Source organism: Pelobates fuscus, chromosome 11 (assembly GCF_036172605.1).
Source record: "Pelobates fuscus isolate aPelFus1 chromosome 11, aPelFus1.pri, whole genome shotgun sequence".
Taxonomy (NCBI): Eukaryota; Metazoa; Chordata; class Amphibia; order Anura; family Pelobatidae; genus Pelobates; species Pelobates fuscus.
In genome coordinates, this window is record NC_086327.1 from 33,141,391 (window position 1) to 33,160,260 (window position 18,870).

An 18,870-nucleotide genomic window follows, 5' to 3' on the forward strand; every position below is an offset into this window, starting at 1 on the left:
ATATTAGGAATTATTACAGAATATGGAGACACATAGTCTGAAGAAATCCTCTTGATCTGACAGAAAATATAAAGTTATAGCCACCATATAGATAACGAAAATGACGTCAAAAATAGCCACCAGGAAAAGTTAACTCTTTCCTGGATAGGTATGTTTTGTGGGACAAGACTGCCCTCTTGAGTCCAAATACTAAAATGGTTACCTAGAAGGCAACCACACCCCACATTTGTGATTGGCTATCACTTAGAGGAATTTCCCCTTTAAAAAGTTAAGACAAGGGAAGAGAGGGAGATTCAAAAAAAGAAAAGAAAAGAAAAGGACACATTACAACACTCTGGGGATTTAGAGAGATCCAGGCAGAATCGGGCGATCAGAGTAACCAAGAAACTCTTACACTCCATGCAGAGTCAGAGAGAAACATTCCTTGACACTTAGCTACCTGAGAACATCTGATGAGAATATCTACTTAAACTGGTAAATATACTGGCTTCCATTAATTAATTAAAATTAATTAAAATTAAAGGGACACTCCAGGCACCCAGACCACTTCTGCTCATTGGAGTGGTCTGGGTGCCAACTCCCACTACCCTTAACCCTGCAAGTGTAATTATTGCAGTTTTTCATAAACTGCAATATTTACATTGCAGGGTTAACTCCACCTCTAGTGGCTGTCTATTAGACAGCCACTAGAGGTCACTTCCTGGGTTCTAGCACAGGTTTCCTGTGCTAGAGCGTCGCTGGACGTCCTCACGCTGTGTGAGGACCTCCAGCGTCGCTCAAAACCCCATAGGAAAGCATTGAAATTATTTTTCAATGCTTTCCTATGGGGAGACGTAATGCCGCGCATGCGCATTAGGTCTCCTCGGCCGGTGAGCGAGATTAGTCTCGCCCACCGGCCGACGTAATCATTAGGAGGAGCGTCGCGGAGGCGGAGACAGCGGCGAGGGACATCGCCGCTGTCCCAGGTAAGTGACTGAAGGGGTTTTCACCCCTTCAGTAACCGGGGATTGGTGGGTGGGAGGGAGAGGGACCCTCCAGTGCCAGAAAAACGGATCGTTTTTCTGGCACTGGAGTTTCCCTTTAATAGCATGATATATGACTGGATAAATCATGATTAGATTTCATATTTAGAAATCTTAATTATTAAAGAATATATATATGGTTATAGCATCCCATCTGCAGCTGGGATTAATATAGCCATTAATGTATTTGTGTGATTAATATCACGTTAGCATATCATGACCATTTATCCAGCTGAATTGATTGGCTCTAAAATAAGATAAAATATCTATTTAGACAAATTAATTAAAATATCAGCTTATGTAACATAGTAAGATTTTCTCTTAATTTGATGGAATCAAGGAAGTGGTTACTGACTTTTTAAATATTAAATTTTTATTTAAAATTGCATAGGAGTAGATCTTAAATCCCTAGAAGAGGTCTAGCCAGCATTGCAAGGGTTACTTCTGCCAGAAAGTTTTTACTGCAGCTCTAAGGAATGCTCTGTCTCCGTAAAACTTTGTTTCCTTCTCTGTGAAGAAAGGGTCGTAAATTGTCTTGACAGCTTGTAGATTCAATGCTGTATTAACCAGGAAACGTATTGCTACTTTGTATTGCATATATATTGTTTTATACTGAATATTCATTGATTATTGCCATATTGTATTGCATATTGTTATACTGAAATTCCATTGATTATTATCATGCATGCTACTTATATTATTATCATTTGAATATAAAAATAAATATCTATTTTTATAACAAATCTGTGACTTAATTATATGGTTTACCTTTCACTTATAACGATAACGATTAGGGATCTGAGAACTAAAATAGTGGGTAATTCTCATCTGTTTACTATTATTATCCCATAAATATCCCCACAGCATACTGTTTCTACATTAATCGTATTAACTCTCAGAGATGATATACACTGCACTGAGATATCCCCATCCTGTATGTATCTTTATCGTCTCCATTTTTTTATTCTGTACCCTTGCAACTTTAAGCCTCAATAAAAGAAAGATTGAAAAAAAAAAAAAGAATGTTGCCCAATAGTCTCTTTTCATGAATAACACCCATTATTTTTTGTAATACTATCCACATTGCTTACCATATATTTCCTCCTCAGCGTTGCAATGTTGATTCTATAAGAAAGAAACAAAGATTAATTTTATGAAGAAAATCAGTGAGCACTTGTTCATCCATATTAAAGGGGAACTGTTACTTTCCGAGATTTGTGGTAATATATTTACTTATCCCCTGTATTTAGCAAAAATAGTGCTGTTAGGTCTGACTAAAACTAAAAGAAACAAGTGTTTGATTTTATAGTAAATGGTGGCAAACTGATTATAGAATGGCCATATGTAGCACAATATAACCATTTCCAACTATATTAGTCTAAATCTTCTCACATTATGACATATTTAATCCTTTACATTGAGCAATAACTAATAATATAATACTCTGCTCTGAAGGTTATACGATTATGTACAACACTCAAATTATACCCTGTACACAGCCCTTTAAATTAGCCATGATGTCACCAAGTATTTCACCCAATGAAAGGGAGGCTCTACATGCTGCTGTGTTGTGATATAATTAAACAGCTAGGGTTGAGATATACTTTACCATCCCCCAATCACACGATACAGAGCGCTCACAGAACACTTTGTACTCTTTATCCTAGGAAAAAAATGTATTTGCTGATGCCAACATTAATACCAGCTGGGGGAATCTTTTGGCAGACTGTAGAAAGCATAAAGAACAGTTAGTGATAGAATTGTGTCAGGATTACAGAATGATCCAGCACGTAGAATTGTGTAACACAGAGGACTGATAGGTAACGTATACCGGACCTTAGAATGACCGGACTAACGTACCAAAGAATAGTCAGGAATAGCTGAGGTCAAGGGAAACAGAAAGAGACAACGATAAGGAAATGCCAGGAGTCAGGGATGCCAGAAAACAGGTACGTCAAAAACAATGCCAAAGTCAAATAACCAGAATTACCAGAATCAATAACGCGCTCTCGGACAACCACAAAGGAAACCAAGACAGAGCACTGAGCAGGATGAGAACTGGGCCTAAATACCCCTCCTCTAGATTTGATAGGCTGTAACCCGCCTTTGACCCCAAAGGCAGTTACCAGGTTACCATTTGCATAATTGCTGCTCAGCATTAACCCTTCGGTGGATTAGGTTGCTGCTCGGCACAACTTTTCCTGTGTGGACAGTAAATGTAATTAACCACATTTTTATAAGCGGATGAATACGTGACATTACCCCCCACCTGAAGAACGCCCACCGGGCGGGCAGGACCAGGCTTGAGAGGAAATTTGTCGTGAAAATAGCGAATCTTGCGGCCAGCATGTATATCAGATACCGGAACCCAAGAACGATCGGCTGGTCCATAACCTTTCCAATGCACCAAGTAGTGTAAAGTGCCCCGAGAAAACCTGGACTCAATTATGGAGGAGACCTCATACTCTTCCTGTCCAGAAACAACTAAGGGAGGAGGAGGGACACTTGAGGCAGTATATTTATTGCACACAAGAGTAAGGACACATGAAAGGTATTAGGAATTTTCAAGGAGCCCGGAAGGGCTAGAGAGTACGCAACAGGATTGATCCTACGAAGGACATGAAAAGGTCCAAGGAACCTAGGAGCAAATTTCATGCTAGGGACTTTGAGCCTGATGTTACGAGAAGATAACCAAACCGTCTCATCCACTTGGTAAACAGGGTTGGCACCTTGATGTGTATCAGCATGATGCTTGAAACGGTCAGCAGCAGTACCCAGAGCAGATTGAACTTTAAGCCAGATGGTCATCCAAAGCAGAAATAGCCGTATCAGAAAAAACAGCCGGTAGGACAGTAGGATGCCGGCCATTATTAACAAAAAATGGACTATGCCCAGAGGAGTCATGGTCAGCATTGTTCCTAGCAAACTCGGCCCATGGTAGTAATTCGGACCAATTGTCTTGAGTGCTATTAATGAAATATAATTCCAAGGACTGGTTAGCCCTCTCAGCTGTACCATTGGTCTGGGGGTGGTAAGAGCATGAAAAAGACAATTCAATCCCTAATTGTTTATTGAAGGCCCTCCAAAACCAAGACACAAACTGAGAACCTCTGTCAGATACTATATTGTGAGGAATGCCATGCAGACGGACAATTCCTAGTATAAAGATTAGTACCATGTCTTGAGATGACGGCAATTTCTTGAGAGGAATAAAATTAGCCATTTTAGAAAAACGGTCCACAACCATGAGAATGGTGGCATAACTGTTAGAACTAGGAAGTTCAACAATGAAGTCCATGGACAAGTGGAACCATGGGACCTCAGGAATAGGAAGAGGTTGTAACAAGCCACAAGGGAGTTTATGAGACACTTTGGAAACTGCACAAACAGAACAAGCCTGCACATATTATTCCTTAACATCCCTCCTGAGGGAATCCCACCAGAATGACCTAATGAAGGCAGAAGTGGATTTATTAATACCTGGGTGACCAGCAGACATATTGTCATGAAACACCTTCATGTTATTAACCCTCTCCCTAAATGGAACGAACAGTTTGTCCTGAGGTTTACCGCAAGGTGCCTGAGACTGAGCATCCTTGATGGAGCCAAGCAGTGGAGAGGACAATGAAAGGACAGTGGACGAAATGATACATTCCGGGGGAATGATATGGGACGTTTCTTGCTCTAGTATAGCTTCAGTATCAAACTGCCTGGACAAGGCGTCAGCCTTGGCATTTTTAGAACCAGGTCTGTAAGTGACAAGAAAATTAAAGCGAGAAAGAAATCTAGACAAGTTAGAGTAATGATCAAAAGGGGATCCTTGGAACCCTCTAAAAGATGTCGCCACTCCTTGAGAGCTAGAATAATGGCCAACAATTCTCTATTGCCAATATCGTAATTGCGCTCAGCAGGAGACAACTTTCTAGAAAAGTAACCACAAGGATGTAACAGAGTTTACAGGCTCTCCCTCTGGAAGAGAACTGCCCCTACCCCTGTCTCAACCTCCGATATGAAAGGCTAACTGGTGTCAGGATGTTGTCAGGGTACCTGCGGTCTCTGTCTCTGAGAGAGACAGAGACTTAGACGTTTTTCCCTGCAGACAGCATGTTCCTCTCGCTCCTCGCGGTCCCTCTGCTTGTTTACACGCCGGCCGCGAGGGGAGGACGCCGTTTTGTGACGTGGCGTTCAATAATCGACGTCATGACGCAAATTCAGTCCGACATGCCAATCAAACTCCGGAGACGAATCAGCACTCGGCGGAGGCGTGATTACTCACCTTAACAGGGTATTTAATAGAGCTTTCAGTATTTGCTCATTGCCCTGTCGTGGTTCTAGTCAGCCTAGTCACACAGTGCTCTTGTATTCTCTTGTCTTTTGGTTCTGACCCGGCTTTGTTATTACTTACCTGTCTTCTCTGTTATCCTTGACCCGGCCTGTCTCTCGCTTACCTGTCCTCTCGTTCCCTCGACCTCGGCTTGTCCCTGACCATTCTATACGTAGTATTACGTTAAGTCCGGCCATTCTAAGGTCCGGTATACGTATCTGCTACTCTTTGTACTCTGCGTGTTGGATCCCTGACCCGATCCTGACATTACGACAGGGCCATGGATCCTGCAGGTACAAACTGTCAGCTTGGTTCTCCTGATCCTAGGTTTGACGCCATGGAGCATAGAATGGATCAGATGGCACTAGCACTACAGGCGTTACTATCACGTCCTATTAATCCACCTGAGGAGATGCGTAATACTTCTATCCCTCCTGTGGGTTCAGGACTAGAGGTAGCCACTGTAGGTGCTTCTTCCCGAGTTACCCCACCTGTACGTTATGCTGGTTCTCCTGAAAGGTGTCGTGGCTTTTTGAACCAGATCAGTATCCATTTCGAGCTACAACCCCGTTCCTACCCTACTGATAGGGCAAAGGTGGGATTTATTATCACCTTACTCATTGAGAAGGCTCTGAGATGGGCTAATCAGTTGTGGGAGAATGATAATCCATTAGTCTATAACTATAATGCCTTTGTAGCTGCTTTTAAAAGAACTTTTGACCCCCCTGGCAGGAAGGTCAATGCAGCTAGATTACTGTTGCGCCTTAGACAAGACAACCGAACACTTGTGGATTACGCACTAGAGTTCAGGTCTTTGGCGGCAGAGGTTAAGTGGAATGAACAGGCTTATATAGACGTATTTTTAAACGGATTATCCGATGTAATACTTGACGAGGTAGCGACGAGAGAGCTCCCCGAGAACTTGGAGGACTTAATTTCCTTTATCTCTCGCATTGACGAACGTCTAAGAGAGAGGCAGAACACTCGAGATAGAACCGGTAGACCTTCCTTTAGACTAGCTCCATCATTTCAAAGCCCTGAAACCAAAACTCCACAGTTTCCAGAACCTATGCAGATAGGCCTTATTCGCCTCTCAGAGGAGGAAAGACAGTAAAGGAGAAGGGAGGGACTGTGTATGTATTGTGGAGTCAGAGGTCACTTACGTTTGAATTGTCCCAGTCGTCCGGGAAACGCTCGCACCTAAGTTTCTCTAGAGGACAGGCCTTGGGTGTTTCTATTTTGTCCTCTACTCATAACTACAAAGAACACAGGCTTCTATTACCCGTCTCTTTAACTTGGGAGAGGGGAACTTTGGAGACTATGGCATTGGTAGACTCCGGAGCTGCTGAGAGCTTTATCGACCAAGTTTTTCTCACCAAACACGCTATCCCATCCCAGTTAAGGAAGACACCCTTGGCTGTTGAAGCCATTGATGGTAGACCTTTAGTTGAGCCTGTGATTTTCCGGGAAACCACACCTCTTAACTTAACTACTGGCATTCTACACAAGGAGGAGATATCTCTACTACTCATTTCATCTCCTTCTGTTCCCATAGTCCTGGGATACTCCTGGCTGAAGAGACATAACCCCATTATAGATTGGAAATCAGGGGAAATAGTCTCGTGGGGCCAGGGTTGTCAAGAGAGTTGTTTAAGGAAAGTCTCACCCCTTTGTAGTGTTAACACACTTAATAACTCTACCAACTCTACTAAAGTACAGATACCGTCCTTGTATCTAGATTTAAAGGCGGTATTTGACAAAAGAAAGGCTGATACCTTACCACCACACAGGCCTTTTGATTGCAAAATTAATTTACTTCCTGGTACTATGCCTCCCAGGGGCCATGTATACCCTTTGTCTACGAATGAGAACGTAGTCTTAGAGGAGTATATTCGTGAAAACCTAGACAAAGGGTTCATTAGGAGATCCTCCTCCCCTGCTGGGGCTGGATTTTTTTTTGTTAAAAAGAAGGATGGTTCTTTAAGACCTTGCATTGACTACCGAGGTCTGAACAAGATAACCATTAGAAATGCCTATCCAATCCCCTTGATCACCGAGCTTTTTGATCGATTAAAGGGTTCCAAGATTTTCACTAAGTTAGATCTCAGATTTGCTTATAACTTGGTGAGAATTCAGCGGGGACACGAGTGGATGACTGCGTTCAATACTCGTTATGGGCACTATGAGTATACTGTAATGCCTTTTGGTCTCTGTAATGCTCCGGCGGTATTTCAGGACCTAATTAATGAAGTTCTTAGGGAGTTTCAACATGACTGTGTTATTGTATACCTCGATGATATACTTATACATTCCAGGGATATTGAGACTCACCACGGACAGGTCAGAAGGGTTTTGCACAAACTTCTTCAGCATGGCTTGTACTGCAAATTAGAGAAATGCAGCTTTGACCAATCCCAAACTACCTTTCTTGGTTACGTGATTTCGGGAGAGGGGTTTGAAATGGATCCGGAGAAGCTCCAATCCATTTTAGATTGGCCTTTACCTAAGGGTCTCAAGGCTATTCAGAGATTTATTGGTTTCTCTAATTATTACAGACGTTTCATTAAGGGATACTCCTCTATCATTGCTCCTATCACCAATATGACCAGACAAGGGGCTGACACTAAGAATTGGTCTACTGAAGCACTTCTGGCTTTTAAGACTCTCAAGGAGCTGTTTGCTTCCGCACCAATTTTAGTTCACCCTGATACTACTCTGCCTTTCCTACTCGAAGTTGACGCTTCTGAGACGGGTATAGGTGCCATTCTGTCCCAAAGGTTGGGTGTGGATAAACCATTACATCCATGTGGGTACTTTTCCAAAAAATTATCAGGTACTGAGAGCAGATATGACATTGGTGACAGGGAACTCCTAGCGGTTATCATGGCTTTAAAGGAGTGGAGACATTTATTGGAGGGGACTTTGCATCCTGTTACTATTTTGACGGATCATAAAAACTTATCCTATATTGGGGAGGCTAAACGATTATCATCGAGACAGGCCCGTTGGTCTATATTCCTCACTCACTTCAATTACATACTCACATATAGGCCTGGGTCTAAGAATTCTAAAGCTGATGCCTTGTCTCGCCAATATGAACCTTCTGCCATATCTGAGCCGGTTTTGTCCTCTATAGTACCTAAGTGTAATATTATTGCTAACACAACTCTCAAAATCCATTCTCCGCTTCTTGATCAGATCAGGAGCTTGCAGCATCTGGCACCTAGACTGACTCCTGCGTCTAGACACTTCGTTCCTCCTGAACTCCAACTGGAGCTCTTACAGTGTCTTCACGAGAGTAAGGTGGCTGGCCATCCGGGCGTCCACAAAACATATTCCTTGATCTCTAAGGATTTCTGGTGGCCTTCTTTACGGAGGGATATTAAGGATTTTATCGGAGCCTGTGAGGTCTGTACTAAGACTAAACTACCGCATTCGCTTCCTTGTGGCCTTCTACATCCTCTGGAAGTTCCAGAGAAACCTTGGCCCTGTTTGGCGATGGACTTTATTGTGGATTTGCCTGTTTCGAAAAAGCACACTGTTATCCTCACGGTGGTTGATAGGTTTACCAAGATGGCACATTTCGTACCTTTACCTAAACTTCCGACTTCTCCTGAATTGGCGGAGATATTTGCAAAAGAAATTTTCCGCTTGCATGGGATACCTTCTGAAATTACTTCTGATAGAGGCTCCCAATTTGTTTCACGTTTCTGGAGATCATTCTGTTCTCAATTAGGCATCAAATTGAATTTTTCTTCCGCCTACCATCCTCAGTCTAACGGAGCTGCTGAACGTACCAATCAAAAAATTGAGCAATACCTACGTTGTTTTGTGTCTGAACATCAGGACGATTGGGTCGGTCTGATTCATTGGGCAGAATTCGCACACAATAATCTCGTTTGCGATTCAACTCACTCTAGCCCCTTCTTCATGAATTATGGCTTTCACCCTTCCATTCTTCCTTCGGTTCCCTCTTCGCAGGGGTTACCGTCGGTTGATGTTCATGTTGCCAATCTGCGGAAGTTGTGGGATCAGACTCGACAAATTCTCCTACATAATTCCGTACTGTACAAAAAACACGCTGATAAACGCAGAAGGGCGGCTCCAAGTTTTGTGCCTGGGGATAGGGTATGGTTGAGCACTAGAAACATTCGCTTGAAGGTACCTTCTATGAAATTCGCTCCTCGCTACATTGGTCCCTACAGGATTCTGACCCGAATTAATCCTGTGGCGTATCGCTTAGCACTTCCTCCTGCTTTGCGTATCCCTAATTCTTTTCATGTTTCATTGTTGAAACCGTTAATCTGTAACAGATTCTCCTCTAAGGCCTCATCTCCTCACTCTGTTCAGGTTGAGGGCCAGGAGGAGTACGAGGTCAACTCCATCGTCGATTCTCGTATCTCTCGCGGGAGGGTTCAATACCTGGTGGACTGGAAAGGATATGGTCCTGAGGAGAGGACTTGGGTACCTCAGGAGGATGTTCATGCTCCTCGTCTTCGCAGGGCTTTTCACTCCCGCTTTCCATCTCGTCCCGGTTCCCTCCGCCCGGTGGGCGTTTTTGAGAGGGGGGGTACTGTCAGGGTACCTGCGGTCTCTGTCTCTGAGAGAGACAGAGACTTAGACGTTTTTCCCTGCAGACAGCATGTTCCTCTCGCTCCTCGCGGTCCCTCCGCTTGTTTACACGCCGGCCGCGAGGGGAGGACGCCGTTTTGTGACGTGATGTTCAATAATTGACGTCATGACGCAAATTCAGTCCGACATGCCAATCAAACTCCGGAGACGAATCAGCACTCGGCGGAGGCGTGATTACTCACCTTAACAGGGTATTTAATAGAGCTTTCAGTATTTGCTCATTGCCCTGTCGTGGTTCTAGTCAGCCTAGTCACACAGTGCTCTTGTATTCTCTTGTCTTTTGGTTCTGACCCGGCTTTGTTATTACTTACCTGTCTTCTCTGTTATCCTTGACCCGGCTTGTCTCTCGCTTACCTGTCCTCTCGTTCCCTCGACCTCGGCTTGTCCCTGACCATTCTATACGTAGTATTACGTTAAGTCCGGCCATTCTAAGGTCCGGTATACGTATCTGCTACTCTTTGTACTCTGCGTGTTGGATCCCTGACCCGATCCTGACAGATGTATCAATATGTCGGTGGAGGCAAACCGCTGTTTGAGAGTTTCAAAGGCTTCAATAGCCTCCTTAGACCATATCGTACTACTAGCCCCCTTGCGTGTCATATTGGTGATGGGGGCTATTACTGAAGAAAATCCCTTTATAAATCTTCTGTAATAATTGGCGAAACCAATAAACCTTTGAATGGCTTTCAACCCAGTGGGTAAAGGCCACTGTAGAACAGACTCTAGTTTTTTAGGATCCATCTGAAACCCCAAGGCAGAAATATTATATCCTAAAAACTGTACTTCAGACTGGTCAAAGATACATTTTTCCAAATTACAATAAAGTTGTTTTTTTAACAAGGTTTGCAGAACTTGTTTAACGTGATCGTGGTGAGACTGGAGGGCAGGAGAATAAATAAGGATATCATCCAGATAGACCAAGACAAACGAGTAAATATAATCCCTGAGTACATCGTTAATGAAATCTTGGAAAACCGCTGGAGCATTGCACAACCCGAATGGCATCACTAGATATTCATAGTGTCCACTTCTGGTATTAAATGCAGTCTTCCACTCATGGTTTTCCTTGATTCTCACTAAATTGTAAGCACTTCTAATATCAAGCTTAGTAAACACTTTAGCACCCTGGAGTCTGTCAAATAATTCAGCAATAAGAGGAATGGGGTAGGCATTCTTAATGGTGATTTTATTCATTGCCCTGTAATCGATACATGGGCGCAACTCACCATCCTTTTTAGATACAAAAAAGAATCCTGCACCAGCAAGCGAGAATGATTTTCGTATATGGCCTTTATTTATTGAATCCTTAATATATTCCTCCATTACACTACTCTCCTGAGGAGATAGAGCATAGACTGCTCCCTTAGGTGGCATAGCGCCAGGTAGTAAGTTAATGGAACAGTCATATGGTCAATGAGGAGGTAGAGTATTAGACTGAGTCTTGCTGAATACTTTTTTAATGTCACGGTATTGTATAGGAATCTCAGGATTTTGAGGTGTACTAGTGGGTAATCGATAGTGCCCACTCTTTTGGTGACATGCAATATACACCTTTTACTACATTTCTTAACCCATTCTAATATTTCCCCATTGGCCCAGTCAATGTGAGGGTTATGCTTGATAAGCCATGGAAATCCTAATATGATAGGACAAGAAGGAGATGCAATCACCTGAAATATAATCTCTTCCTTATGCAAGGCACCAATTTATCCTGCTGCTTTTGTCAGCAGTCACATCATCAATAAATACAAGAGAACCAGTTCCATTGGCAGCCATACATGCCCACGCCATGACACTACCACCAACATGCTTCACTGATGAGGTGGTATGCTTTGGATCATGAGCAGTTCCTTTCCTTCTCCATACTCTTCTCTTTCCATCACTCTGGTACAAGTTGATCTTGGTCTAATCTGTCCATATGATGTTGTTCCAGAACTGTGAAGGCTTTTTTAGATGTTGTTTGCCAAACTCTAATCAGGCCTTCCTGTTTTTGAGGCTAACCAATGGTTTACATCTTGTGGCTAACCCTCTGTACTCACTCTGGTGAAGTCTTCTCTTGATTGTTGACTTTGACACACATACACCTACCTCCTGGAGAGTGTTCTTGATCTGGCCAACTGTTGTGAAGGGGGTTTTCTTCACCAGGGAAAGAATTGAAGATTATGCTAGCTTTAGTGTACTAATAATCTTAATTTTATTAATGACAGGAGGCGAGTATTTTGCATATCTCTCTTTACTAACTCCATACAGCAGTAAAGAAACACATAGAAAAAAGAACCAATAACAGGAGAGCAGGATGTACACAAGGCAATGTGACCTTACCATTTCCTCTTTAATAAAGCGACAACAAGCAGAAGTAAAAATATAGCAAACAATAAAACTAATAATAACTCCAAGTTCCCATGTGCGAAGGAGCAAACTTCCAAAGAATTCTATTCGAACAACGAAAAAGAGTTCAGGGTTGAGACAAATCCGAAGGATAAAATCTCCAATAGTTTCACGTGAACTGCCAATTATCTTCAAAGACGAATCATACTGAAAAGAGAATGTGTGACAGGTTTAGACATAGTCACGAACATGTAAATCCAATTAAAGTACCACCTAACATCCCATTGGAGAATATAGTAACTATAATCTGATAACTGAGTAATTGTAATGAGAACTCTAATGAGGATCCCATATTAATGGAAGTACGAACATATCATATAAGCACCAATGTTAGAGGCAAACCTACCTTAGCACCTGATATCTGCAAAGCAAACGAATAGAAAGGGTGGGCAGCGAAGCAGGTGGGGGAAATATTTGCCTCCTGTCATTATTAAAATTAAGATTATTAGTACACTAAAGCTAGCATAATCTTCAATTTTACCACATGACAGGAGGCTTCATATTTTGCATTTTTAACGCTGAGAAAATAGTATAGAACTAAATAAGAGTCCTACGGTGTGCCGAGAGACCCAGTATTCGGCGTTGTGGGGAGGTCTTCCCCGTTGAGCGCCCACGTATACACCATCTAACGGGAAATTATACAAGACCAAGTCTGACCGTTTGTCAGCAGGATGTTTAGTCCCATAGAGTGAAAGGAGAACAACCTCCACAACTCATAAGCTGGAGATGTATGACATTGGGTAGTTGGTATCCTAGAGGATCCTAGTCCCTTGGGCATCCTCAGGTAGTGATACGGGCTGCAGTTCCGTCTCCATCCTCACATAAGGGATCAAGGTGCAGGACCGAACCAGACAGGCTGGGAATGTCCAGATGTAGGGGTAGGGTCGTCGCATCCCTGGGTTGCCAGATTCCCAAGAGGTCCCCGGCAGCCTGCGATCGTCCGCTGACCTGCCAAGAAACCCCCAAAGCGGGTCCAGGTCCCCAGGTAGCCGACACTCCTGGGATAGAAGATGTGAGTACCCTACGGCTCCGTGAGGAATTGTTTGCCATGAATGTAGCAGGAGAAGATCCTCGGCTGCTCGAGAATTACTGTAGACCTTGTAAGCATGAGAAGCATAAGTCCTCCGGGGAGGTCAGGTTGGACTGAGCGCGATCACCATCGTGCCTCGACTTATACTGTGACGAGTGGTAATATCCAAATCAGTCGGCCCCTATGAGATGTGTCTCCCCCGGGAGACGGGTTGATCTTCTGTGAAGAAGACGGGGATCGAAAGAGCCTACATGTTGTCTGATAAACGTGAGTTGGTCCATCCCGGTGGATGTGAAACCTGACCGCCTAATCTGTGGTATCTACAGTAGGGTGCAGCCGATCTAGTACTTCTTTATCAATCCATGTATTGTCAAGTATAGGACCAAGAAGTCTAGGTATAAAACGTACAGGGTCACGGTGGTGCCGCGGAGAGTCGTACGAATATTCCCAAGTTGTGGAATAGTCTACGAATCCTCTGAGCGAATAGTCTTCTACAAGAGGTTCCAGCTTGTTCTCGGATGAACGTGGGTGTTGACGAGTTTTCAGTTCCCTGGAGTGATCTGAATGAGGTTCTCCCGGAAGAGAGTGTCTCGTCTTCCCCGCCTGTATTCATTACTTCTTTCGGTAGTTTATCAGGGCCCACCAGGCTCCGAGCTACTGGATTGGGAAGGAGAGGATGTCCCCTGAAAACTAGGTTAGGTGGCCGAGCGGGAAGCAAGAAGACCGTCCTGACGTGTCTTTAGGTCCTGAAGGCAAGTCGGTTGACTACGTGAAAGTGGTCTTCCCCGGGATTGAGGGCCTTTCCCCTGTGAATGTAGTAGGAGGTATATTGATGGTATCTGTGTGTACCGTGTTCTCTGTCCGCTTATCTGGAGCACCATTGGTTGACTCTCGCTCTATATGGGTAATAGAGCTAGCGGTAGCGGATCTCGGGTCAGATGTCCCGAAGTGGTCGACTCTGTTGCCAACCGGTTCCAAAGAATCCCTTATAAAGGTAATCGCATAACACCTCCTTCCTAGGGGTTTGGGCCCTTATGAAAGCCGTGGGACCCTTGCGTGTCTAATAAGTTCCCTTCGGAACTTTGTGCCTTGTGCCTAGGGTTCCGACTATCTTGGCGCCCAGTACCGCCAACCATCCGTCAGTGCGGAGGAGTGCTGCTATGGGCATCCTATGGGAGAGGCCAACACTGGGGTTTCCTGCAAGGAGCAGAAACAGTTTTTTGAGTCCATATACCCAAGTTGTATGCCCGTTCCTGGACGATGTTTGGCGGCGTCCAGCATCTCCCATTTTAAAGTCGCGAATCCTGAAAGACCTCCTCCGTTGGTCACTATAGTCGTCTGAGCCGTTCTGATCGGCATGGAAGGGTATGAGTTTGTCCGACCATCAGCGGATATGGACATTCTAAGCAAGAGGCTGCAAAGCCACGAGTGCATAACGTTGTCAAGTAGGTTTATCGTAGTAAGGGATACCCCTGTGTAAGGCACAAACCAGTATTCAGGCACAGGATGCAGGGCAAACAGATAAGTCTACTATGACAGTACATAGAGGTTGCCATAGCATTGCCTCCGCTCAGCAGCACCGTGCAGCACACGTATAGTGGGGGCTCACCCCGGGTGCACAGGGTATGAACCCTTAAGTGCTGGCCATCGCCCTGATAGAGAGTGTCAGTCACCTCTTCCATTATTAAATTCACCTCAAGGGGAATATATATCGTTAAGTAGGCGGCTCGGAACTCCTGTTCAGCGGTTGTAACCGCATGCCTCTGTTCGGCATTTTAGTGCAGTGCACGCCTAGCCGGGCCCGTGGTCCTTTAACTGCAGGCTGCAGAATAGGTACAGGGCATAAACCCGTACCGTATCATGATTCATTATCAATGGAGGTATTCCTTCAGCTGTAGGTAGAGGCTGTTGCCGTAAGACTTCCTTCGGTAGGGTAGTGTGACTCGCCTATCGTAGGGGTCTCACCCCAAGAGCAGCAGGTCTGAACCTGTAAGTGCTGGTCCCAGATCCGAAGTTCGGATTTTCAATCCTTGAGCTCGCTCTTGAGAGGGGTAGGAGTAGAAGCAGCAGTGCCTTTGCTGGCTCACCCCCGGTTGCACAGGGTATGAACCCATCAGTGCTGGCCATCAGCCTGATAGAGAGTGTCCTACAGCTCTATCAATAATTAATGCACCACCATGGGGGATATGCTGCGCTGAAGCGTGCGACTCTGTCCCCTTTTTTTGCCGAATAGTTTGGCTTATACCTAGTCAGAGATCACCTCAGGTGCGCGGGGTATGTACCTGTCCAGCGTGGGTCGCGGCCAAATAAAACAGACTGGATGAGAGCACAATAAGTTTCATTGTGTGCAATGCACCATGCAGACCCCAGCAGGGTGTAGTAGTGTGCAATTTATTGTGTGCAATTTATTGTCTCAAAGTATCAAAATAACCCCAGCAGGGTGTGTGATATGCAGTAGTGTGCACTTATTGTGTGCAATGTACCAAAAGAACCCCAGCAGGGTGTGTGATATGGGGTACCCCAGCAGGGTATCTGTTGTAGTGTAAATAATGCCAGTGGACCCCAGCAGGGTCTGTATAAATGACAGTGGCAGGGTCTTCTGTATCTGTCACTTAGAGTTGTCAAATTGTCCCAGCAGGGCAAACCACAATATTGGGATTTGTATAACTGGGCCTCACCCAGGATCACAGAGGTGGCCACAGGGCGACCTCCAAAAAGCAGCACGGTAATAGGGGCAGCACCCCAAGCAGGCACAGGGTAATAAGCCCTTTAGTGCCTAATATGGCAGTAATGAGACAAAAGTGACTGACCTCTGAAGGATAATAGGATATAACACTAGCTCTAAGCTCCGTCGTGTTCTGACAGGTAGTCTTAAGTGATGGGGTCATCCCTTTGAGCATCCATTACCAGACATAGAGTCTTGCTGTAGATTCCTGAACCCTGATCCAGGTGATATCCCTTCAAATCTCCCATCACTGATATGTATTTATACAGTACCATTTTGATACTACGTGTCCAAGGGTGCTATCCCTTTAAGGAATTCAAGGGTGATATCCCTTTAAGGATTTGGTATCCCTTTTAAGTAGTTCCAGAGTGGTATCCTTTTTAGGAGTTCCCTCTAAGGGTCCAATAATGGTATCTTTAAGGAATTTGAGGGTGCTATCCCTTTAACCCCTTAAGGACCAAACTTCTGAAATAAAAGGGAATCATGACATGTCACACATGTCATGTGTCCTTAAGGGGTTAAGGGATTTTTTTTGCTTTTTGGGGTGATATCCCTTAAAGGTTCCAGTACCTCGAACCACTATACACGAGTACGACTCAAATCTGTAAATAATAGGCCAATTAGAATACTTACCTTTGCCTGGATTCGAACTTGGGACCCTGGGGTCCAACGTCTGTGTTAGAGAATCATGAGCCACGAGAAGAGCAAGGCTAACTGACAGCCCAGGTATATGTTACTCTCGAGCGTGGTGGGCGAGAGTAGCAAAACGGCCGCCCATAATCTCGCGAGATGCAAGATTAAAGATGGCCACCAAGGGTAAAGGTAGGGGAACATGGTCCCTGGAGTCTAGGTAGACGCGGGATCAAAGATGGCCGCCGCGTCAAGCTCGGTCGCCCCACAGACTGCCCTGCACCAAGGTAGTGGATGTTGGAAAGTATCCAGCACATTACCGGGTGCACTGTATGGGGCAGCCTGAGAGAGCCAGGGCAGTGAGTCCGGCCGTCCCCTTGAGGGTTGTAGGAGGAAGGGGTCGAACGGATAGGCCGGACAAAGGGGTTAATGCCCGGGAGCCAGTGAGAGCCGACGGGAACCACGGGAAGGAAGGGGTTAAGCCCCAGCCAGACCCAGAATCCCCATGAGACCCTGGGGGGAAGGAGGAAAGCGGGAAAAGAGGGTCCCCAGATGCTCCAGGTATAGAAGGCCAGGAAAATCGCCAGAAAAGTCATGATACATATGGTATAAAGTGCATCTACCTTAACTACACATAAAACCTATAAAGTCAATAATAAAATTTACAACAACACCTATTAAATGCTTGCTATTAAATACATATGACATCTATTAAATACTTCTAAAGTACGTATAATACTTATCAAAACAAAGGATGAAACGCCTATAAAATTGATAAATTACAAGTGATATTAATCACAACTAAAGGTTATGAAATAACTATAACATTAAATCTACATAATATCTATGAAATAACATAGAAAAAACACAGCTGCACATAGTACAGAAGCACAGCAAGAACATACAGCAAAGTATATAAAAATATATAATACAGAAACAACCTCAAAGAGGCAATAGAAACATAAAGTAATGGAGGAGAGTAATACTCTGACCTGTCTGCTTGATGGAGCAGTAAAGAAAGAGGAAATGATAAGGTCACATTGCCTTGTGTACATCCTGCTCCCCTGTGATTGGTTCTTTTTTCTATGTGTTTCTTTACTGCTGTATGGAGTTAGTAAAGAGAGATATGCAAAATACGAAGCCTCTTGTCATGTGGTAAAATTCTTCGGCCATGCACCACAGTTGTTTTCCGTAGTCTTCCGGGTCTTTTGGTGTTGCTAAGCTCACCGGTGCTTTTTAAGGATGTTCCAAACAGTTGATTTGGCCACACCTAATGTTTATGCTATCTCTCTGGTGGGTTTGTTTTGTTTATTCAGCCTAATGATGGCTTGCTTCACTGATAGTGACAGCTCTTTGGATCTCATATTGAGAGTTGACAGCAACAGATTCCAAATGCAAATAGCACACTTGAAATGAACTCTGGACCTTTTATCTGCTCCTTGTAAATGGGATAATAAGGGATTAACACACACATGGCCATGAAACAGCTGAGCAGCCAATTGTCCCATTACTTTTGGTCCCTTGAAAAGTGGGAGGCACATATACAAACTGTTGTAATTCCTACACCGTTCACCTGATTTGGATGTAAATACCCTCAAATTAAAGCTGAAAGTCTGCAGTTAAAGCACATCTTGTTAATTTCATTTCAAATCCATTGTGGTGGTGTATAGAGCCAAAAAGATTAGAATTTTGTTGATGTCCCAATATTTATGGACCTGACTGTATGGCCATGTCGTAATGTCAGGATTACAGAATGATCCAGCATGTAGAATTGTGTAACACAGAGGACTGATAGGTAACGTATACCGGACCTTAGAATGGTCAGATAGTCAGGAATAGCAGAGGTCAAGGGAAACAGAAAGAGACACAACGATAAGGAAAAGTCGGGAGTCAGGGATGCCAGAAAACAGGGAAGTCAAAAACAATGCCAAAGTCAAATAACCAGAATTACCAGAATCAATAATGCGCTCTAGGACAACCACAAGGGAAACCATGACAGGGCACTGAGCAGGATAAAAACTGGGCCTAAATACCCCTCCTCTGATCTGACCCCAAAGGCAGTTACCAGGTTACCATTTGCATAACTGCTGCTCAGCATTAAAGGACCACTCTAGGCACC

At 44.1% G+C, this 18,870-nt stretch overlaps 1 protein-coding gene across 1 annotated transcript in view; it reads right to left on the bottom strand.

The window, feature by feature from the left end:
- Positions 1-18,870, bottom strand: part of LOC134577543 (carcinoembryonic antigen-related cell adhesion molecule 16-like) — a 344,602-nt gene that overhangs the window by 17,937 nt on the left and 307,795 nt on the right. Inside the window, exon 7 of the mRNA XM_063436324.1 lies at positions 2,114-2,147. Within this exon, the coding sequence (XP_063292394.1) occupies positions 2,114-2,147 (34 nt within the window). The remainder of the gene's footprint in view (positions 1-2,113; positions 2,148-18,870) is intronic.